We start from the raw sequence: 24,987 nt of genomic DNA on the forward strand, positions 1-24,987 counted from the left end.
CACGTTTTACTGCTAACCAAGAGATTGGAGGTTCAAGTTACCCATCTTGGAAGAAAGATTTTGTGATCTGCTTCAAAAACATCAGCCACTGAAAAACCCTATGGAGCACAGTCCTACTCTGACACACGTGGGGCTGCCATGAATAAGAGTCACCTTGACAAGCGGTAATTACATCGATTGATTTTCTCAGGTTAAACCTCCTTTGCAGTCCTGGGATAAATGATGTTTTTTAAAATAAATTATCACAAATACTACCCAACTCAGTTACCTATTCTTAACTAGGAATTAAACCATTTCTGGTCCGTTCTTTCCCCTCTTAAAATGGAGATAAAAATAACTGCTCTCTCACATCCATTACCTACCTCAGAAAGATACTTTCTGTTGACATATGAACTTTTCTCCATAGTGAAATTGGGATGCACCTTACAATCTACATGTACATTTAATGTAGTGTGTATTTGAAAATGCTGTTATCAAATAGAGTGTTCTAGAACCCAGGAAATTTTTTTCCTTGTGGTCATAAAGATCTCTTTCCTCAGAAGGTAATATTTCTTTTCCAGTGAAAAGTCCCATGGCCTTATGTTTCTCATGACAGAAAGAGAAATCAAAGAACAATCTTTCGTCAAGGCCAAATGCACTCCCACTAACAACAAAACCTGTGACGCCTGAGAGGTAAATAGATCTCACTGTGATTGTCATTTTGCCTGCGGACTCAGCTCTACTGCCTGTATCCCAGTCCCCTAAAAGCTGTCTCTGGGACCTTGAGAAGTCACTTATCCTCTTTAAGTCTTAATTAACCTACCTGTAAAATAGTGATAATAGTAGCACCGATTTCATAAGGTTGTTGTTATGAAATTACATTAAATCATCCATATGATCTTAGCAGCTTGGCAGGGCATCTAGTACATACAAATGCTCAATAATGTTAGCTATGATTTTAAATGATATATGAATGACTGTAGCACTACGCATAATTAGGGGTTAATGTCTTATCTTGTTAGCATTAGTTTAGAGAAAGGTAAATACATTAAAAAAAAAAAATTATGTCCCTAGGGTTAGAGGAAAAGATGGAAGAAGGGTAAGGAGAACGATGTAGAGAAAAGAATAAGAGAGACAGAAAAAGAAAAGTATAGTACATGTTTACGTAGATTTGACTTAAAGAAAAAAAACTATTGCCCTCAAATAGATTCCAACTCATAGTGACCCTATGTTAAGAAGAGACCAAATAGAATAAATTTTCACCCAGAAAGTATACTAGCTAGGATATAAGCTAAACTGCTAAAACAAAACAAAAAAAAAATTCAGTGGGTCAAAGAAGATAGACAATTATTGCTCTTTTACATACAGTCCAGAAGGAGGTTTGTTATACAGGATGGGTCATGGGAAGGTGGGTCTGTTACACAACGTTGTCCAGTGATCCAGGTTTTCTCTATCTTGTTGGTCCTCTGGAAGCCTGTTTTCCTGCAAATCAACAAGCCTAGCTTACCAAAATCATGGTGTCATCCAGGATGTGATCCCGAAGTTGCACACATCACTTCTCCTCACGTTCACTAGCCACAGGGCAACATCAAGCTGCAAGGAAGGCAGGGAATTGTAGCCCAACTTACTCAAGAAAAAAAGCGGAGAGTGGCTGCTGGGGAAAGACTCTGCCACGGAGAGTGAGCAACTCACTCTGGAGGACCTTGACGAGCAAAGAACTGAACACAGAGGCCTGAAGACACGGTGGCACAGTGTGCTCCCCTTTACAAAGCAGGGTCTTCTATGAGCCACACAGCAATGCTATCGTCAAAGAGTTAAAGAAGAGCAGCTATCGTCATCCTCACCTTCCATAGACTTTTGGAGGTATATTAATTAGCTCAGAATAATACAGCTAGTAAGTGGTAGAGCCGAGATTCAAACTCAGATCTTCCAACTTCTAAACCTAGTGAGCCAGTAAATGACAGATCCCAGCCTGGTGGTCAAGATCCCAAGCTCTTTTCAATTCCACTACATTACCTCACAATCCCATTACTTCCTTGTCATACCACTTGGAATATATATGCAAAGCTATCAACCATGGAATGGTTTGTTTTGGAGTCAAAGAGAATGCTAAGATTTCATGCAGTGAATTGGTTTTTGCTAGTAGGAAAATTCTATGCCTGATCCAATTAAATATCTTATAATTTATTTTCTTTTAAGAGATTGCATTCTTTCACTGGGATAGTTTCCGAAAATGGTAATGTAATCAGCCCTTGAGTTAATATTCACTGATCCTCAGCCTCTTTTGCACCTGTGGTTTGCGTTTCTTTTGACAGAAAAGGATATGTAAAGGGCGGGGGTGGGGGGAGGAGGAATTAGGTAGTGGATGAGAATTAAATTGTCTCATTCTTACGGGAACGGGAGGAGCCTTTATTCCACTCTCGGAGGACCTCCTTTATAAGCAGTCACTGCCCTGAACAACCACAGAGCAGTTTGATTAGCAGGCAGCCAACATGGCTGATAACTCCAAATTTATTGACTACATTGATGAAGCTTTGGAAAAATCAAAAGAAACGGCACTTTCTCGCTTACTTTTTACATCTCAGGGGATTCGTTACCCAGTCACAATGTGCACCTCAGAAACTTTCCAAGCCTTGGACACCTTTGAAGCCAGAAGCGATGACATAGTGCTAGCATCTTATCCAAAGTGTGGTAAATAACCTATCATTTCCTAAAGGGCATGTTTGCGTAGCGAGTAGGCTGGGGAGGGTACAAGACAAAGTCGGGAGGAGGTCAGTTCATCTCTGCATGAAGCTACCAGGTCCTCACTGCATCAGTGAGGATGCGGTTAAAATCAATCAGTAGAGCTGCTGGAGTTAAAAGCCCTAGTATCTGAGGGGAGAAGTCTGTGTGAAAAAAAGGCATGATGGAGGGTGGAAGGAGATCGATAGCGGGGCTAGAAAGCAGAGACGTGATGCAGGAAAGTTCAGTTGCCATCGAGCACCGATCATAGTAGAGATTATCACCCTGGTTTTTGACTGAAGGCAAAAGCATTGCCACTTTTGTAATTTATATGATAATTTCCATGTTAGAGATTATTTTTCAGGATGAAAATCCTCCAGTTTCTCAAAGCAGTTTTACAAAGGTCTTTCATCAATGGAAGATAAGGAATAGAGAATCTAAATTATCCTGTTTTTATATAATCTATTTTTTTATTATTTCAACTGTTATTTCATCTCTAAGTGTTTGTTAAAGTCAATCTCATTTAATATTTTTCTTCCTCTTAAGTGATGCTGGGTTTTTATAAAATCAAAAGCATATGTTTCTGCAGAAAATATTCATTAAGGTGAAATAATTTATACATGATAATTTATAGAGCATGACGTTGTTTTATAAAGAATATATTCTAAATTCCGAAAGAAGCATTGTTTCTTGCTAAAAGAGAAATCTGAGAAATAAAATCAGTTGAATTTTATACTAACATAAGTAAATGTTTTTTCCACCAAAAACTGTGTCCTGTCCCCACCCCCAGCCCCCCAGCCCAGGTTATTTCAAACGCAGAGGAACCATTTGTACATCTCAAGAAATGGTTGCAGATTTCAATTTTATGATGTATATGCTAAAGTTACATGCTTTTGTTATACCAAGACTCTTTAATGAGTCACTTTTATTCTTTGATTTTTCTTATAGGTTCAAATTGGCTTCTCCATATTGTTAGTGAATTAATACTTGCTGTTTCAAAAAAAAAGTATAAATATCCAGAATTCCCGGTTCTTGAATGTGGAGACCCAGAAAAATATCAGGATAATATAAAGCAGCAAAATATCATAGAAAGAATTCTTCCATTTTGACGATTCTTTAGTTTTGAGTTTAGAAAACACAATACTAATAATTAAATAATAATTATTATAATTTATTATGTGTTTACCTTATTCTTAGTTCTTTTCAAGGATTACCTTTTATCTCAAAATAAGCTCATCACCATTTTACAAAGCATAAAACGGTAAGTGACTTGCTCTAGGTTAAGAAAAAAAACAGTTGCGGCCAAGTCAATTCTGACTCATGGTGACTCCATGTGTGCAGAGTAGACCTGTGCTCCATGAGGTTTTCAAGACTGTGACATTTCAGAAGCAGATCACTAGGCCTTTCTTCTGAGGCACCTCTGGGTGGATTTTCAGTTAGTAGTCAAGCACTTAACCGTTTGTGTTAAAAATAGAGCCAAAATTTGAACCCAAATTTTCTTTTTCTTTCTTTTCGTTTTCTGCTTTTAAAACTGTTATTTATTGTGCGATCAGATAACGTGTACACATGCTACAAACTTCAAAAGACTGAGGTGGGACAGGCGAGGAGATCAGAGCCAGTGTCTGTGGGACCTCCATAGGCAAGTGATGGCCAATCACACTGAAGCCAAGTTTTCTGACTTAAAAGTTTGAGCTCTTAGCCACCACACTGTACAGTCTGCTTTAAAAAGCAGGGGGGTGGGAGGAGGAGGAGTGCAGAGTAAACTAAGAAACCTCAGGAAATGAACTAAAACCAGAAAAAGTTTTATGTCTGAAGACAGACATGGGCAGGATTCTAGCAGGAAGGTTACTCTAAGGCCTAGAAGATTTTGACCTTAGTTTATGTCAGCAGTCTCCAATCTTTTCCTAATAAGGCCTTACTGTTTATTTGATTTCCCTGTCTCAGTTATGACTCTGGGGTGTGTGTGTGTGTGTGTGTGTGTGTGTGTATGAGAGAGAGAGAGAAAGGAGAGAGATTAGGAAGGATCAAGCAGTAGCTGAGAAAGCAAGGTCCCTGATGTGTGTGAAGGATATGACTTTGGTGTGAGACATGACATTCTACTCCCTGCCCAGGGAAGGCAGGAAAGGGGAAATGCAGTTGGAAAGGGAAGTCTGGATCCAAGGGAACCATTTTCAGTAACATACAGAACAGGTCTCACCACCAGGATTCCCAACAGGCAGACAAAGCCCATTGCTAAGAATAAACCCACTGGATTGGGACTTGAGGGGCTTCTGGAAAACAACTGAAATACTCTGGCACATGTCCAATCCAATTTGAAAGTTGGAACATAGGTAGAAGGAAGCCATTTCCATGGACTGGATCAATGTAGCAAAAAAATATATTGTACCTGAAGTGTCCAGGGATTTGGGGGCTGCAGTGGGGAGATAACTGCCCAATCCTGGATGTGGTTGGCAGCAAAGGAACCTCAGGAGGCATCAGAGAGGACAGCAGCTATGTTGGCCCTCTAGGTCCCAGGCCTGGAAGGTCAGCTGTACTAAATCACCAAATGGAGGCTCAGTCAGGTCTGGCTCAGCGATGTGGGGAGAATGAGTGAACAAGCTTTAAGAAACTTCCCTAGGTAAGAAATGGATGGACCGACGAAAGCCCCGTTAACTTCTCCTATCAAGGCTATTGTATAACCTTTTCCATAAAGACAGTGTTTAACATTACATTTAAAACGATGTTGACATTTGTCCAGCTTTCCAATTTCCCTTTTAAAAACATCTTACATAGTGGGTCATAGGTCATTCTCCCCATACCAATGCAACTGCTATTATTGTATGTGACTGTGTTATTACCTATTATTGAAATAAACAGGTTTCTCTGATGACTGAAATAGGATTTGGTAGACTGGCTTGTACAATTTTACATGATTTATAGTGTTTGTCTCCAGGAATGTTGATTTTAATTTCCAAACAACTGATTTCAAACAACACTTTGGAACACGAGTGGGAACTTCCTGTGCTGTTGCTTACTTACTACCCTGAGAAGAGCTTTTATTCCTAATCAAGATTTTGACATGCCAGTACTCAGCCCTGAGCTTTGGCACCCAATACCCGTAGGTCCTCTCCTTTCTTCTCACAGAAAGCCTAGTATTCCTGTTCACATCCAGGGTTCTTTCTCCTTCAACAAATACTTTAGTGGGAATGTAAAGCAAAGCCTTGCTTCTGTCTCCAGGTCCTTGCATTCTAAGTGTTAGCTCTAATTATGAAATTCAAAGTTTTCCTTCCTGTTAAAGGAATTCTCACTTTGCAAAAAGGTCCAGATGATTTTTAAAGCCACATAAGATTTCTAAAAGCATCAAATTAACATTAATATGTAGTGGAAGGTGAGTGAGGGAAAGGATTCTAGTTCCAGGGTTTCTGAAAAATGTTTTAACTCAGAACAATATATTGAGTTTTGAATTTTTTTTGATGTCCATAATTTTCAGAAATGTTTTTTCTTTAGATATTATTCTTATAGACTTTTTAAAAATTTTTCAGTGTAATGTCATTATATCTAGGAGCAAAGACACTTGCAATGTGCCTTTTATTTTAAAAGGAAATCAGTGAGAAAATGTGATTTGCTTAACAGTTACTCACTTTACAGAAAGCTTTTCTAGAATGCATGTGTTTCCTTAAACAAGATATACCTCGTTCAACTACTAATAGAAAGGCTGGCAGTTCGAACTCACGCAGACAGAGACGCCTCAGAAGACACATCTGGCGATCTGCTTCTGAAAGGTCACAGCCTTGAAAACCCTATGGAGCAGTTCTACTCAGCACACATGGGGTCACCATGAGTTGGAATTGACTTGACAGCAGCTAACAACAAAAACAGCCTTTGCATTGATTACAGTTTGGCTGTATCATCCATTTTCACAAGCTAGTATTATATGTTTATCAAGTTTTGTTACAGTTAACTTCCATTACCCCACTGAATATTTTTCTAATTCTTTCATGAACTTTACCTCTTCTCGTATGTCCTTATGTGATTTTTGGCAGTAAAGTTTAGTGGAAAGAGCACTCTAAAACTTAATCTGAAAATTACCACCTGTGTGATTTTGGACAACACGCTTAAAACCTCAAAACCTCTTTCCTAATCTCTAAAATGAGAGTTATAGTATCTACCCAAGAGGATTGTTGTGAATGGATGTAAAAGTGCTTCAAAAACTAAAAAGTACAATTTGATATAAATCAGATATTATTACTACTAATCACCATTTGGACCCATATCATTGATTTAAACTACTTTTTATTTTTTAAATCTACTTTTTTGTCCCTTTGCTTGAGTTGGGATTTCTGCTAAGTTTTTAAAGAACAATTAACTGTAAATTTCTAAATATCATTTTATGGCTTGAAATGAATAGGTATTTTATAGCCAAGTGGCCAAGCATTGATCTCCACAAGGGTGGAGCTGAAAACTTGAAGCCTTAGCCCCTTGCATAACATGTACTAAAAGTCCAATTTTAAGGTAAAACTCTTACCCTGGTAGATTAAATAAATAATTTCACTTTTTAATTTATCAGTAGAAATAGTTTACAGAAAAGAATCAATCACTGAGTCTTTATATTGATGAGAATTTCTTTCATAAAATATTTCTCAGATATTTAAGTGATTCTCTGGACTTCCGGATTCCACTGGGACATTTGATTGCATGGAGTTTTCATTGGTTAAAAAAAAAAAAAGATCTAAAGATGAATTTGTAGGAACTATGGAAAGACAACTATTTCTATTAAAGACATTGAATATATAAGAGATCCAAATTAACTGAAAGCATGAATTGCAGATTATGAGTTGTCTTAGACAAAAGACGATTTGTCTTTGATGATTATGGGGAAAGGTATATTTTTCAAAAAATAACAATAAAGATTGGGAAATGGTAAGCAGGATCCAACAAACGAGTTCAAGAGAAAGATTTTAATTATTTGTTTATTTATGATTCTCCATTCCTCATCCCAATAATATAAAGAAAGTATAAGTAAAGAAAAATTGGAGAAAGAGAAAACACAGCAATGTTTGAAACTACTATTGACATACCAAGCTAAGGAGCAATTTTATGTATCTGTATATCTATATCTACGTATAGGGAGTCTCTGAGTGGTGGAAAAGTCTAATGTGCTTGACTGTCAACCAAAAGGTTGGAAGTTCAAGTCCACCCGGCGGCACATCAGAAGAAAGGCCTGGCCACGGTCATGGAAGCTCCATAGACACATCCAGACTCTCTGAGGGACCGAATTGCTGAGCGGAGGGCTGTGGGGACCATGGTTTCAGGAAACATCTAGCTCAATTGGCATAACACAGTTTATAAAGAAAATGTACATTCTACTTTGATGAGTAGCATCTGGGGTCTTAAAAGCCTATGAGTGGCCATCTAAGACACTCCACTGGTCTCATCCCTTTGGGAGCAAGGAAGAATGAAGAAAAGTAAAGATACAAGGGAAAAATTAGTCCAAAGGACTAACGGACTACATCTACCACGGCCTCCACTAGACTGAGTCCAGTACCACTAGATGGTGCCCGGCTACCACCACAGACTGGTCTGGCAGGAATCACAATAGAGGGTCCTGGACAGAGCTGCAGAAAAATGTAGAATAAAATTCTAACTCACAAAAAAAGACCAGACTTACTAGCCCAACAGAGACTGGAGGAAACCTGAGTGTATAGTCCCCGGCCATCTTTTCAGCTTAGTAATGAAGTCACTCCTGAGGTTCACCCTTCAGCCAAAGATTAGACAGGTCCATAAAACAAAACAAGACTAAAGGGGCACACCAACCCGGGGGCAAGGACTAGAAGGCAGGAGGGGACAGGAAAGTTGGTAATAGGGAACCCAAGGTCAAGAAGGGAGAGTGTTGACATGTCATGGAGTTGTTAACCAATGTCATAAAACAATATGTGTACTAACTGTTTAATGAGAAACTAATTTGCTCTGTAAACCTTCATCTAAAGTACAATTTAAAAAAAAAGAAGAAGAAAGCCCTGGCGATCTGCTTCCAAAACATCACAGCCATTGAAAACCCTATGAAGCACAGTTCTAGTCTGACACACATGAGGTAGCCATGAGCTGGAGTCAACTCCATAGCAACTGGTTTATATCTACTGTATTTTTACGTAAATAATGCGTATCTTCTATGTTTGTTTGCCAACCACGCCCTCCCTCAAGGTATTTTTGTAAGCACACTGTGCTAATTTTTTTACAGCAACAAGTAAAAAGATTAGCATAGCAGCACTTACAAAAATACCTTGGTGGGGAGGAGGGCACAGTTGGCAAACTAACACAGAAAGTGCACATTATTTGCTTAAAAATACGGTATATATACTTTCACTTTACTGTGTATATTTTTAAGAGAATGAAACAGTTTCCATCACCAAGGATTTTGGCAACTCACCACCATTATGACAAACTACCTGGATCCATCTTCAAGAATAATGCCTAGGTGAGTGTCTCTTCCTACTGGTATTTCAATCTGAAATTTTTATGGATACATATTGGCTGTCTGCATTTTATGGTAGAATTTTAATGATGTGTGGAATTTAGTATTTCTTTTGTTGTTGTTGGAGCCCTGGTGGCACAGTGGTTAAGAGCTGGCCTGCTAACCAAGAGGTTGACAATTCAAATCCACCAGCCACTCCTTAGAAACTCTATGGGGCAATTCTACTTTGTCCTATAGGGTCGCTATGAGTTGGAATCGACTCAACAGCAATGAGTTTGGTTTGGTTTGGCTCGTTGTTGTTATTTCTTTCTTCAGATATATTTGTTATAGTTTCATTCCAGTCAAAAGCATTTCCAACTAAGATATAAAACATACATAGAGTAAAACATCTTTTACAACCTATTATAGTGAATACATTCCAGAATCACTAGGATACTTACAGAGTTTCACAAAAGAATATTACCTGCTAACATGAGCAAACATTATTCCTTTGGCTGTTTCTGGAGATCACTACCTGAAGTCTGAAACTATTTTATTTTGAATTTTACACGTAATATCAAATTTTATGTCATGCAACATAACTATAGGTGCTTTGGCTATTACCATTTGCTTAAAAATCTTGTGTCATTAGTCCGTACTGGTATATTTCCCATAGTTACTAGTTTTTACCCAGTCCTTTTTGTTTTCTGTCACCTGGTCTCTTCTCCACCGGAGAAAGTGTGTCAATCTGTGTCCGTAAAGACATACAGCCTTGGAAGCCCTTATGGGGCCGTTCTACTCTGTCCTACAAGGTCGCTATGAGTTGACATAGATTTGACGGCAACGGGTTTGGTTTTCGTTTGTTCTCCCCCCCATTTTTTATTTCTTGGTGCCTCTTTTCTCTTTCAGGAGAAAAGGATTAGAAGAAATTAAAATCAATCCTTAAAGACTTCAGTGCTACAAAGCAGAATGGGAGGGAAAAAACAAAACCAGACCCGTTAGTTAGTTCTACGGATAACAAAGTAATAGCAAAGAAAGTGGAAAACAGTTAAGATAACTACAGTGGTAACAGGCAGAGGGGGAAACAAAGGGAGAGGCAAGGAAGAAACCACTAGGGAAGTGAAGCTTCGAATTAACTGTCTTGTGACCATGACACAAGAATTCTATGCATTTAGAATTAGAAAACACCTTAAAGGGTGTCTAGCTATTCCCCATTAGCTATTTGAATTTCACTAAGTGGCTGTCTGAACTATAACTGAGCACCTCCAATTACAAGGGAACCCCTCCACTTCTATGCCAGCTTTGGACGGCTCTGTTAAACAGTGTTTCCTTATTCTGACACAGTTGAGAATTTCCAAAATTGGAAATACCATGGTAACATAATTTCCCCTGTTAAATGCAGTTAAATGTAATCATAAATTCTAGGTGACTTATTTTCCCTTAATGATTCTGTAAGCAGCAGGGCTGACGTAACTTACAAAGCATTTGGATTTGGAGCAGGTAGGCTTCTGAACAGACCCTGCAGGTGCTTATGACATGCTTTTGTGACAATACAAGGGCAAGAGAAGAGCAACAGAGCCAAGGTAAGAGATTGATTCTGGGAATTCATCCACACACCAGTGTCTTGGCCTCTACAATTCAAATTTATATCTTTGTAAAATTATAAATTGCAGCAAGCCAGGGTGACTAGTGAATAGTAATCAAAGCCTCAAATATAAACTGAAATATAAAATAAAATACCAAGAATCTACTATATTTAGATGGGAGGATGTTGGTGATTTTAGATCTTAGTCTAAGAAATCAACCCCCCCGCCAAAAACATTTAATGCTATTCAGTTTTATCCTGTCAGCTCATTTCTTTTGACTGTCAAGGTGTTTTGAGATTCCAGTTCTTCCCTCCTAGTTCCATGTCATCTACAAATTTGATAACTGTAGCTTTTATACCTTTACTTAAATCACTTTCTAAACTGTTAACTATGGTCCAGCCAGAACAGAGGAAAGGTGTTAAAAATCTCCAGGCAGGTTTACATAAATTATTTAGCATTCTTTCACTTTAAATGTCTAATTGCTCCTGCTTCTAGCTTACATTCTCCCATTTTTGCTCAAGAAATCATAAGCAACTTAATCTACTAATCTAGAAACCATGTCCAAGAGAGACCTGTTGTTAGTCAGCTGCGACTTGTTCTTAGGGGAGCCATGTTGCCCCCTAGTGGTTGCTGCTTCCTCTTTTATGTGGCCTCAAATCATCTATTTTAGTTATTTCCTCAAGCTTCTCCCAAATGGATGCCAGAATCACAAATCTGTATTTTGCAAAATCCACATCTTTCTCTTTCCCCTTTCTGAAAGTAAAATAATTTCTGTTTCTAGTCTTCTGACCTGTCAAGTGTTCTCTCAGATTCCTCAGATGTCACTCACTAACAGCACTTAATAACATGTTCTCCAATTTTCTCAGTTCATGAAATGCAGATCATAGGTCAGAAAGTCTAAACTCATTTGGAGCAGCCAGTGGTCTCCTACAACCCCTTGGTTTTCCTGGGTTTTGGTTTGCTCTTTACAATGTTTATTTCACACTTTCCTTATCAGAGAAGACAGACATAACATGGAAATTCATAGCATCTACTTCATCTACATCCAAGAATGGATTACCCAATAAGCAAGGTATGCACCAGCTTACCTGTGCTTACTTACTAACCTGTAGTACACAATTTCACCTATTTTTCACCACATTTTTGTGAAATTGTGTACTACAGATTAGTAAGTAAACAGAAGTAAGCCTGTATGTGCCTTGCTTACTATTTAATTTGCCCCTGTCTACCTCACCCTTAGGGCCCTGGTGGCACAGTGGTTAAGAGCTTGGCTGCTAACCAAAAGGTCAGTGGGTTCAAATCCTGCAGCTGCTCTTTGGAAACCTTATAAAGCGGTTCTACTCTGTCCTATATGGTCACTATGAGTTGGAATCGACTCAATGGCAATGGGTTTGGTTTTTCGGTTTTTACATCACCCATAAATATACTGCTTCAGACTCCAAAGACTGAACTTTGCCAATCTTTGATCTTTTCTCACCAAAATCTAAGGATTATTTTTGTTATCCTTAACGTTATTTTGTAAATTTTACTCTACTTGGTGGTTTAGCCTTGCAGATCATGCTCTTGTGGCTATTCTAGTGAGTTTGTTCTTTTCTTTTTTTCTTTAAGTCTTCTATACATGACTTTTTACCATGTAAACTCATTAGTAAAACTCCTAGGCTGCAATATCCATCTTCTTTTCCTTCTTCTTCTTTCTTACTATCCTCAGACTTCCCCATCTGCCACCTCCTGATTCTTCATTTCTTACTGTCATCCTTTCCCTATGTATTAACAAAATTATGTAATATAGGCCAGGACATAATAATATTGCTCACCCTTTCACTTTTTCAAAGTTCAAAACATAAACCTAAATAAATTGAATTAGTTTTTTCTCCTTAGATATTGGTGTTATTTCGAAACCCTAAAGATACCGCAGTATCTTTTTTCCATTTCCACAATGATGTGCCTGATATTCCAAGCTATGGCTCTTGGGATGAATTCTTTGGACAGTTCATGAACGGACAAGGTATGGCTGATGGTAAAAAAAAAAAATTCTTCTTATGTCAACAGATGACCAAACAAATATGAAAATTCAAACGTGTTTTTGGTAAAGAAAAAAATAAGATTTAGGTATTCAAGGACCAAAAAATCACATTTAAATGGAGTTTTATACCACCACTACTTCCACACATCAAACAATTAAAATGCATTACTGGTTTTAAAAATAATTTATATAATTCATATGTTGATTATGAGTATTTAGTGTCCATAGAACAGACATGGGACAAACAGGCTTATAACAAAGGAAACCATTTCTAATTATTTTCCCTTAAGTCTCTACAGAACACAATGTAGGAACAAAAAACAAACAAAAAATACAAACAAACAACCACAAAACCATGACACTGTGCAACTACACCTATGACATTTGTTTGTCAGAAAGAAAACAAGTTTTTTTTGTTAGACTATGAGGAAGTTTTACCTCTGGTAATTAATAACTACTATTTTAAACTAGGAGTTCCATGCACATGATTTTATTTAAGACTCATAACAAACTATGAGTAAGGCAGTATTAGTCCATTGTACAGATGAGGAAACTAATCAGAAAAGTTAAATCACTTGCCAAAGTTCCCACAGCTTGTAAATGGCTTTGACTCTAACTCTATGGGTGAGGTGGCCAGAGACTAATGTACACCTCTTTTTATTAGTGGCTTTGCTGAATTTTTACAGTGTAACAAAAGGAAGAATTAATGCCTGGTGACCCTAAAGAAGTTGTTGCCAGGTCACTTTAACAGGACCACCTTTAAAGGTGATCAGCACAGCAATGCCATACCATCCCACCTGCACAGAGGCTGGGTGCAGCACTGTCTTCTTACCAACCCCAAAACCAAACCCATTGCCATCAAGTCGATTCTGACTCATAGTGAGCCTACAGTGTAGATTAGAACTGCCCCATACGGTTCCAAGGAGCGACTGGTAGATTCGAACTGCTGATCTTTAGGCTAGCGGCCAAGCTCTTAAACTACCTCCTTAGCAAAGATTAAATATTGGGACTGGGGTGTAGGAGAAAAGGAAGCACACAAATGGTACCAAACACCATTAAGAAAGCTTTGTTTTGTCTAGTAACACCTCACTAAGATGAGATATAGTTAGAGCAAGTCCAAAACATTGCTCATGAATAGTCAATAATAAGAAACTTGTTGCCATTGGGACAATCTATTTTAAGGAATCTTTATCACCCTCTCCATCCTTTTAGCCTAATTATTTGATTGACAATGGTAAGATGCAGGAGTGATAACTTGGATGGAGTTCCCACCATGCAAATTTCTTAAATTCAATTTATAGAGGTAGCTGAATGTACTGGAAAATACATAGGATTTGGAATGAAAAAGCCTGGATTGGGCTTCATTAGTTATTATTACACCTGTTGCCATTGAGTCGATTCCAACTCATAGCAACTTACTGTTACATCTTAATAAATATTAGATAAAATAAAATAGCTACCACTTATTGAGCAGATACTTCATGCCAGGTACTGCATACTGCCCCTAACATACATTATCTCATTTTAATTCTTACAAGACCCCTATGAGGACAATGTTATTATTAGCCTCATTTTAAAGAGAAGGAAATAGAGGCATAGAGAGGTCACAAAGCCATTAAGCCGCAAAGCTAGAACTTAAACCCAGGTTCAAATCACTTACTGCCTGTGTGATTTTGAGGAAAACACTTGATCTCTCTCAACTTTGGTTTCCTTACTGTAAAGTGGAGATAATAATATACAACCTACAGGAGGTAAGACAGTATAGCATTATGTTTGGCAGCAGTAGCTCTAGTGTCAGATTGACTTTGGATGATGGCAATGCCCCTAACTTACTAACAGTGTGACCTTGAAGTGTTTACTTAACTTCTCTGGGCCTCTGTTTCCCCATCTACAAAATGGCCATAATAATTGTACCTATCTATAGGGTTGCTTTAAGAATTGAAGGATAAAAAGTATGTGTATAGGTTAATAGTGCATTTGGAAGAGCAGAAAACCTGACCACAGCGGCCTAAATAGATAGGGTTATGTTTTTCTCACTTAACAAGAAGTCTGAAGGTAGGCTACTGGTTCAGCAGCCCAGTGATGTCAGAGCCATTCGTTGGTCCTCTGGCTCCAAGAATTACCTTCAGGTCAGGAAGAAGGAAGAAGGGTAGCACCAGGTGAGAGTGTCCCTTATCTCCAGAAAACAACTTTTGCCAGGAACCTTTCAGCAGACTCCTGCTTGTGTCTCACTGGCCAGAAGTGTGCCATGTGACCAACCTCAGCTCTAATAGAGGCAGAAAAGAAGGAAATGGAATTCTCATGATTGGCTTATACTCAAATAATCAGAGTTTGGTTAGCATACTGGATATTAGGTAGGCAGTTTATAGTACTTGTCACAACAAATAAAACACTTAGAAACTACCTGGTTCACAGCAAGTGCTTCATGATAATGATAATACACCCTCTCCTCACTTATTGACATGGTTAGGTTCCAAAGATCAGGTCCTTATGCCAAAATTGGCATTATGTGAAAATGGAGGATGACCACATCAGATTACAAAATGGAAGATGACTACATCATTACATACCTGCCAAATTACATCATTACATAACTGCCAAACCACTGAGAATCATGGCCCAGCCAAGTTGACACATTACCTTAACCATCGCAGCCAGCTTTACTCTCACCCCGCACTTCAGCATTCGTTACTGCCAGATGTACATCATTAATGTGCAAAATAGTCAGATAGATTTTTTACTATTGTCATAAATGCATAATGTCAGATAATGAGACAGTTGGTAAGCGAGGAGAGAGTATATAATAATAATGGCTAACGTTTATTGAGCAGTTATTATGAGCCAAGTAATGATTTAAGCAGGTGACAGGTTATCTTCATAATAGCTCCGTTTTACAGGTGAGGAAACTAAGGTACAGAGAGGTTAAGGAAGCTGCTCAAAATCAAATAGCTAATAAGCAGGAAAGCTAATCAATGTCTATGTCTACACTGTCCAATATGGTAGCACTAGCCATATGTGGCAATTTCACACTTGAAATGTGACTATTACAATGGAGGAGCTGAATTTTTAATTTTATTTATTTTAATTTTAATTTTTTAAAAGGATCCTCAATTCAGTTATTGGAAAACTTTTAAATGAGTTTGGAATAAGTTGGATGTATGAATCTATTTTTTCAACTCTAAAGTTTTATGAAATCTAAATACATATCAAGTATTTCTGATAAAAAATTAGCATCCAAAATGAGATAATGTGTAAGTGTAAAATATACACTAGGTTTCAAAGACTTAGAATGAAAAAGGAATGTACAATGTTTCCTCAATAACTTTTTATATTGATTACATGTTGAAATGATAATATTTTTTGATATATTGGGTTAAAAAACATAATACTATAATTATTTCACCTGTTTATCTTCCTTTTTTAATGTGGCTATTAGAAAATTTAAAATTATGTATGTGACCATTCAGCCGAGGATTGGACAGCCCCAAGAAACAAAACAGGACTCACGAGGCACAGCAGTCCATGGACAAGGGCTAGAACGCAGAAGGGACAGGAAAGCTGGTGATAGGGAACCCAAGGTTGAGTAAGGACAGTGTTTATGTGTAGTGGGGTTGTTAACCATTGTCACAGGGCAACTTGTGTACTAACTGTTCAATGAGAAACTATTTTGTTCTGTACGCCTTCATCTAAAGTGAGAAGAGCAGCTTAATTGGAAGAACTTAGTCGATGTCACTGAACTGTGCATGTAGAAATTTTTGAAATGGTGTATCTTTGGCTATGTATATTTTCACCAAAAAAAAAGGTCGAGAAGGGAGAGGGTTGACATGTCGTGGGGTTGTTAACCAATGTCATAAAATAGTATGTGTACTACTGTTTAATGAGAAACTATTTGTTCTGTAAACCTTCACCTGAAGTACAGTAAAAAAAAAAAAATTACATATGTGGCTCACATTACATTTCTATTGGACAGTACTGGTCTAAATAACACCTGTCTTATCATTTCTTTCTTTCTGGTATTAGCTCTCTTATATTCATTATCATTCATTATTTCTGAATTATTTAATTCTCCTACAGATTCATGAATGTCTTATAGTTTTCATCGACTCATTTTTACAACGTCTTTAATGTGCTGTTATTTATGGAAAATGCTCAAAAAGATAAAAAATGGATAGAAATTTGACAGTGAGACTGGTTTATGCCAGCTCTTTGAGGAAAGGGGTTTGTAATAACTTACATCTTACTGGAGCATATAGATATATGTATAGTTTGTATTTTAGAGTATGAACTAACCATCTTTCATTTTATCCTCAATTTATTTAAAATTTCTTAAGGAGTTTTTTCCCCCTTGCATTTTTAGTTTCTTGGGGAAGGTATTTTGATTTTGCAATTAATCGGAACAAACATAGTGATGATGCAAATGTTAAGTTCATGTTATATGAAGACCCGAAAGAGGTAAGATTATTTTTATTGATATTCTAGAGCAAGATTTATTATAAACTACAACATAGAGCACTTAGTTATAACGTCTGGCTGTATGAACAAATATTGTGTTCAATTTTTAAAAAAGACGATTCCATATATGTGGTACAGTGCTAGAAACAAATCAAACATTTAAGTGCTTAGGTTGTTTATATAACAGAAATTAAATAATGGTTACCAACTTATTACTAACAGTGGCTGCCTTATTTTCCTTTTATGATGGATAGTCCTTATTAATAATGGAAAAATAACAGATAGGTCTCAATTGAGTTTAATTGAACATGCATTTAGTTGTGAATTGATTTTTCCATGTCATGTTTTTTTTTTAAACTTTGATCATTTAACAAATATTCATTGAGTGATTGCTTAGCCTTGTTCTAGGCCCTTGTAATATATCAATAAACAGATTAGACAAAGTTCCCTGCCCTGGAGAAGCTTACATTCTAGCTTTAGAAGGAAGAGAGATAGAATGATAAATAATAAACATAATTAATAAAATATATATATAGTATGTGGTGGGAAAGCCAGCAGAACTGGTTAAGGAAATTTAGAAATGCCAAGGCTTGAGGGTAGGAGTGCTGGACAAGTTCTAGTATAAAATAGAGTGATCAGAGGCGGCCTCACTGAGGAGACGCAATTTGAGCAAAAGCCTGAAGGAGGTGAGGGCATGAACCAAGTAGGTAACTGGGTGGAGAGCATTCCAGGCATCGGGAATCACCTAATCCTGAGGTAGGAGTGTGCCTGGTGTGATTAAGGAACAGTAAAGAGGTAGATGTGGCTGGCCAGTGGGGCTGATCTGGGGGAAAATAGACAGTGAGAAGAGAGGTAAGAAGTTGGGGTGGAGGATGAGGAATGGCACAGCGGGCCATTGAAATAACTCTGGCTTTTATTCTGAGTGAAATAGGAAGCATTGTAGGATTTGAGCAGAGGAGTGATAGGAGATGTTGTATTTTTAATAGGGTCATTCTGGCTGGTGTGTGAGAATAGTTTGGAGAAGGGCAAAGACAATGCAGGGACATCTGTGAAGAGACTATTGCAGTGGTCCAGGATGAACAGACCATGAGTGGCAGTGGAGGTGATGGGAAGTGGCTGAATTCTGGATGTATGTTGGAGGAAGAGCCAATAGCATTGCTTGTTGCTGGATTGGATGTGGGATAGTGAGAGAAAGAGTGACATTAAATAAGACTCTAAAATTATTGGCTTAGCCAACTGGAAGGGCTGAGTTGGTATATCATCAGGATAGGAGAAGGCAGCAGGTGAAGCAGGATTGCAGGGAGGACCAGGGGTTTGGTTTTGGACACATTAAGTCTGAGTTAATTAGTCATCTTAATGAAGAGGTAAAGTAGGCATTGGGTAAAAAAACTTTGAATGCAAAGAAAGTTCTGGGTTGTTGATATAAATTTGGGAATCATTGGCACCTACATGGTGTTTAAAGCTATGTGATTGAATCCTTAGGTATGTAGTAGATAGGTAGGGAAGAAGAGAACCAAGAACTAAGCCCTGTAGTCCTCCAATATAAAGAGTTTGGGAAAAAGAGGAGGAATCAGCAAAAGAGACTATGAAGGAGTAGCCATTGAGGTAGGAGAGAAACCAGTATTCTGGAACCCAGTGAAGAAAGTATGTTAAAGAGGAGAGAGTGTGATAAATGTTCCTAACTTAACTGAGTTTTTAACGCCAGTCTCCCATAACAAATTCAAGAAAAATGTAATTTAATCCACTCCTTCTGCTTATAGGGTGTATTTATATAACATGAAAAAAGATACTAATTTAGTCTTTTTCCCCTCTAGTCTAGAATAGTTTTTCTAAAACTTGTGCTCCATAGAATACAGAGGTTGCTTGCTCAGATAGATTAGGGAACTGCTGTATTATACAGCCTTCTTTGGAGATTTGCATTGTGCATTGGCACATTAAATGTTCTGAGACGTCCTGTAGCAAAAAGCAAACAAATTAAAAACAAAAAAAGCAAAAAGCCATAATTTTGTTTAACCCAGAGAACTCCAAACATATCTGACCTCACCTCTCCCTCCTTTTCATGAAACATCTATAACCATCTTGTGGTGTACTAGTGTTTTGTAGAATATAGTTTAAGAAACTGTTCAAGAAGGTGCATGAATCTCCACTGGTCAGAGATACAGTTTGGGGTTCATCATTTACAAAGGTAGTTAGGCAAGATAAATTTCAAGTTTCTTTCTAGTGTTTACGATTCTAAAAAATAGACTTTTTTGATGGATTTCAACATTAACTATAAATAGAATTCATAAGAAAAGAGAATTTGAATGAATACATATGAATATATTTCCTCAGCTCAAGTGCTTTTTAATAAGATGAGTATCATCCTAGATAAAGTTCTAACCTACTAACTATGCTTACTGTCATTTATATCTTGAATAGTATTATCTAGCACTTCAGAGTCATAAATTGAAACTACAAAATAAAACTAATACAGTGTCTTAAAGAGATCACCCAAATATCTATACTGAAGTATCAAAGTAAATCTAAAAAGGCAGAAAAACAGACAGACTAGATAGGAAGTTAGACTTGATGCATTAATATATTCTGTGTAAAAAGTCTGTCTTTGCTCGGAGCACAAATCCCACAGAAAGAAGTTTATCCTTCAAAATTTTGTTTCCAGAATTTGGCCTTTGGAGTAAAAGAAATTGCTGAGTTCTTTGGGTTCTCTCTAACTGTGGAGCAAATAGAAACTATCTCTGCCCAGAGCACCTTCCAAGCAATGCAGGCAAGGTCTCAGGAAACACACGGTGCTGTTGGCCCATTCCTGTTCTGCAAAGGTAAAATTTCATTGGTTTCTGGGATATGGAATCAATTAGAGAATGATTTTGTCAGCACACAATAGACAATCCAAATAACGCTGGCTTAAACAAGACAGGGCTTTATCTCTTCCCCAAAGAGAAGTCTGGACATAGGCAGTTTCAAGGTAGAGTTGACGGCTCCACATTATCTTTTAGGTTCTGTCTTAGTTATCTAGTGTTGTTACAACAGAAATACCACAAGTGGATGGCTTTAATAAACAGAAATTTGTTCTCTCACAGTCTAGGAGGTTAGAAGTCCGAAAGCAGGGTTTCAGCTCCAAGGAAAGGCTTTCTCTCTCTGTCGGTTCTGGGGCAAGGTCCTTGTCATCAACTTTCCCCTGCTCTAGGAGCTTCTCAGTGCAGGGACCCTGGGTCCAAAGGACATGAGCTCCTGGCTCTACTTTCTTTTCTTTAATTACTGTACTTTAGGTGAATGTTTACAGAACAAATTAGCTTCTTATTAAACAATCAGTACACATATTGTTTTGTGACATTGGTTAACAAACCCACAATATGTCAACACTCTCCCTTCTAGAACCTGGGTTCCCTATTACCAGCTTTCCTGTCCCCTCCTGCCTTCTAGTCCTTGCCCCTGGGCTGGTGTGCCACTTTATTCTCATTTTGTTTTATAGACCTGTCTAATATTTGGTTGAAGGGTGAACCTCAAGAGTGACTTCATTACTGATCTAAAAGGCAGGCGCCATACTCTCAGGTTTTCTCCAGTCTCTTGTCAGGCCAGTAAGTCTGGTCTTTTTTTGTGAGTTAGAACTTTGTTCTACATTTTCTCCAGCTCTGTCCGGGACACTCTATTGTGATCCCTGTCAGAGCAGTCAATGGTGGTAGCCAGGCACCATCTAGCTGTACTGAACTCTGTCTGGTGGAGGCTCTGGTAGTTGTGGTCCATTAGTCCTTTGGACTAATCTTTCCCTTGTGTCTTTGGTTTTCTTCATTCTCCCTCGCTCCAGAAGGAGTGAGACCAGTAGAATATCTTATACGGCTGCTCACAAGCTTTTAAGACCCCAGACACTACTCACCAAAGTAGAATGTAGAACATTTTCTTTATAAACTGTGTTATGTCAATTGTGGCTCTGCTTTCTTGGTGGTATGAAGTCCCCTTGTCTCTCTGCTGGTTTCTGTCTTTTATATCTCAGAAAAGATTGACTCAAGGTACAATTTAATCTTGTAGATTGAGTCCTGTCTCATTAACATCACAGAGGTGGCACTTACAACACATAGGAAAATCACATCACATAACAAAATGGAGGACAATCACACAATACTGGGAATCATGGCCTAGCCAAGTTGACATACATTTTGGGGGGACACAATTCAATCCATAAGCGGGTCCTAGGTTACTTCTACCTTTCTGCTTGTCACCTTATGGTGACAAGATAGCGGTTGGAGCTCCACCATGACATTCAAATTCCAAGCAGGAAAAAGAGAACAGGCAAGGAGCAGAATCATGTGTATGAGCCGAGCAAGCCCCCCTTCAAAAGCATCACTGAAAGCCTCACTCAGCCTCTCGCAGTGCCTTCTTACCACTTCTTGCTGCAGTGGCGGCTGGAAAATGTAATTTTTTTTTAAAGTTGAGTATGTTACTCCCCAATTAAAATCAGGGCTTTGTTAATAAGGAAGAAGGAAAAAATGAGTATTGGATAAGCAGGTAGCTGTCTCTGACACAGACGAGTTTACTAAGTATTATTAAAGCATTCTAATTTCTTACGGAAGTTTATGGTAATATAGCTTAGAGACTGCCAGTCTTATTTGTTATTATGTATCTAATGAAGGAATAACGAGATTTAGAGGCAATTCATATAACAACAATGGCGACAACAGCTGTCATTTATCGGGAGTCTAACATGTATTAGAAGACACTTTCCTGGGCTTAACTTTTACAACAAAGAAGATATTAAATCATATTTTTACAAATCTTGAAAGCAAAGCTCAGGGATATTAATTTGTTCATAGTCACACAGCTAATACATGATGGAGTCAGGATTTGGGCCTAGCTCTATTTGAGTCTACTACACTTTTCCAAATGAGGACTCATTTTAAAAAGCCACTCGGAGTGAAACATTGAATGTAAATCTGGCTTTAGTTTGATTCCTGACTTTAACCCTGATTTTTATGCTTTGTTTCATTATTAGGAGGGGAAAAAATAGAACCTTACTACATATTGTTAATCAAGAGCTATTCAGAATAGAAAAATTCTAAAGTAAATAAAGAAATAATTTTTAAAATTTATAATGCTCCCCTTAGAAAATTTGGAAAGCACAGAAAAATATGAAAAAGCATAAAAAATTATCCATAATTTTCCCACCCAGATGCATCTCTAACTTTTCAGCCTATTTCTTCCAGCCTTATTCTGTGATATTTTTACATGGTTGATAACATTTGTAAACAATTTTGTATTGTATTTTATTTATTTAAAATATCATATACATTTCCTCCTGTCATTAAAAACCTCTTTCTAAACATTCATTTCAATGTCTATGCAACAAGAAACTTACAACTTCAATTCAAATCATCAAAAGATTAGAAAGAAGTAATTTCCTTTACTTTTAAAAGCAAGTAAAAGAACTGTATCCCTAATCTCATACAAAATAATATAATATCTTTTTTGTGGCAAAATTTTCAGTATCTAAGGTCTTAACCAAAACCTGCTGTAAACTGTTAGCTTTTCATGAGGCATTTAAAGTATGCAGAAGATTTTAGAGAAAAAAACCACTCTCACGAAGTGGAATTTTAGGTCCCAGATATTGGGAGAGAGGTGGGAGTGGGAAATAATTGTGGCCGAGGCCCTGTAATGAATGAGGTGTATAGAAAGGACATCACTTGCTACTCCACAGATGGGGAAACCCCAGTGGATACTGTTGATTTCACAAAAGAAATCACATTAGTTTCTAAGACTAATTTTTTTCATGTGTCCATTTTCACATTTCAAAGTGAAACATTGCACTGAAAAATGGTAAATTCAAGGAGAAATATTCTAATAGATGTCTGAGTCTACTGTTTTTTGTGCATTATAGGTGAAGTTGGAGATTGGAAAAATTTGTTCCGTGAAACTCAGAGCCAGGAAATGGATGAGAAATTCAAAGGGTGCTTAACAGGCACCTCTCTAGGCGCCAAGTTGAAGTATGATTCATATTGCCAGGCTTGAGGCTGGACACATCAGCAGGCCCCAGTATTTTCTTTTCCTTAATAATAATTGAATCATAATTCAATAAAATTATTAAGTAATGATAATTAAATAACTAAATAACATTTAATCTAAACAATACTAATACGATAAAATCTGAAATTTTTAAGCAAAAATTTAAGTTTGTTCACTTCTTTGGCAGAGCCCTGGTGGCGCAGTGGTTAAGTGCTTGTCTGCTTACCAAAAGATTGGCTGTTTGAACCCACCAGCTGCTCCACGGGAGAAAAACATGGCAAGCTGCTTCTGTAGAGATTTACAACCTTCGAAACCCTATGGGGCAGTTCTACTCTATCGTAAAGGGTCGCTAAGAGTCAGAATCGACTCAACAGCAACTGGTTTTATGGGTTTCACTTCTTCAGGAAGGGCATTTTAGCCACCCAAAAGGGATACTATTACTGTATACTAGGGTTTTAACTTCTTTCCCCTCCCCGGGTTCACACAAGAGCATAGGTAGGCACTCTCAGAGACATGTCGAGATCTGTGTCACAGCCTAGATGAGACCAGCCCCCAATGTCGCATAGCTATTTTGTCCTTCCTCATGATTACTCCTGTCCTTTCTCACTATGGAACACAGCACTTAGGGTGGAGAATTTAATCCCAACTTTGCAGTGAAGTAAGATTAATAAATTCTATTCTAGTTTGATTCAAGAAAAATGCATTGTTCGTCTACTGCGTGTAAGCCATTACATTAGGCTGTATGCAGGCTTCACCCTCAAGGGACATTATGTTTCTGTTTAATACAATCTTTAATTCAAAGCTAAAGATGAAAAATTGTTATTCTACCCACAGAACCCGAAGCTGTCATGTGAAACAAACAGGAGGAGATAATGTTCTGAAAAAAATCTACCCTATCTGACTGCTCTCAGTCTCTGAGTAATCCTTACTATTTACACTATAGTTAGTCCTACTCTAAAACTAAGTTATGTACATTTAAGGATTGAATGATTGATATAAATGTTAAACGAAATTGCTTTTAGAAACCTCGTAGGACTACTTTCTGGCAGCATGGTGGATTAGATAACCCGAAAGTCCTTCCCTTAAAATATCAAGAAATCCAGAACAAAAAAAATTTTTTTTTTGATTCTGTTAAATGAATAGCTCGAGTCCCAATAAAACAAGCAGACTCTTCAGGGACCAAAACCAAAGAGAAAATAGAGAATTAAAGCAAGAAAGAATCAGAGATGACATGGTGCTACCATTGGAGGATTTATTGGTAACAAAGGGGCTTGAGTTTTTAATGCCCCAGCCCATTTGATTGGTGCAGGAGTAGACAAACAGACCAACGGAACAAAATAGAGCCTCCAAACCAGCCCATGCATGTAAGGAAACTTAAAATATGACAGAGGTGACATTGCATCTCATAGGAAGATAGTAAACTCTTGAACATTTGGTGCTTAGACAATTGGTTATGATATAGAAGAATTACAATCAGATTCTTACTTTTACATCACTCACAACAATTAATTTCTTGTGACTTAGATACTCATACGTTTTTAAAATGGTTAAAGCACTCAGCTGCTAACCAAAAGGTTGGCAGTTCGAACTCACCCAGAGGAGCCTCAAAAAAAAAAAAGGCCTAGTAATCTACTTCTGAAAGGTCACAGCCTTGAAAACCCTACGAAGCACAGTTCTACTCTGTACACATGGGGTCACCATGAATCAGAATCAACTCGATGGCAACTGGTTGGTTATGTTTTTAATAAGGGAAAAAAATCTTTAAAATTTTAGAAGCAAACACAAGAGAATATTTTTAGGACCTC

General features: G+C 37.6%; 1 protein-coding gene across 1 annotated transcript; it reads left to right on the forward strand.

The window, feature by feature from the left end:
* The first annotated feature begins 2,471 nt into the window (after window positions 1–2,471).
* SULT6B1 (sulfotransferase family 6B member 1) lies at window positions 2,472–23,188 on the forward strand. The gene is given in 7 exon segments (XM_004391349.1): window positions 2,472–2,670; window positions 3,649–3,759; window positions 9,063–9,154; window positions 12,595–12,721; window positions 17,097–17,191; window positions 19,851–20,007; window positions 23,058–23,188. Coding segments are annotated over 7 exon segments (912 nt in total).
* Window positions 23,189–24,987: the final 1,799 nt, after the last annotated feature.

This window comes from Trichechus manatus, unplaced genomic scaffold (genome assembly GCF_000243295.1).
Source record: "Trichechus manatus latirostris isolate Lorelei unplaced genomic scaffold, TriManLat1.0 scaffold00005, whole genome shotgun sequence".
Classification (NCBI taxonomy): Eukaryota; Metazoa; Chordata; class Mammalia; order Sirenia; family Trichechidae; genus Trichechus; species Trichechus manatus.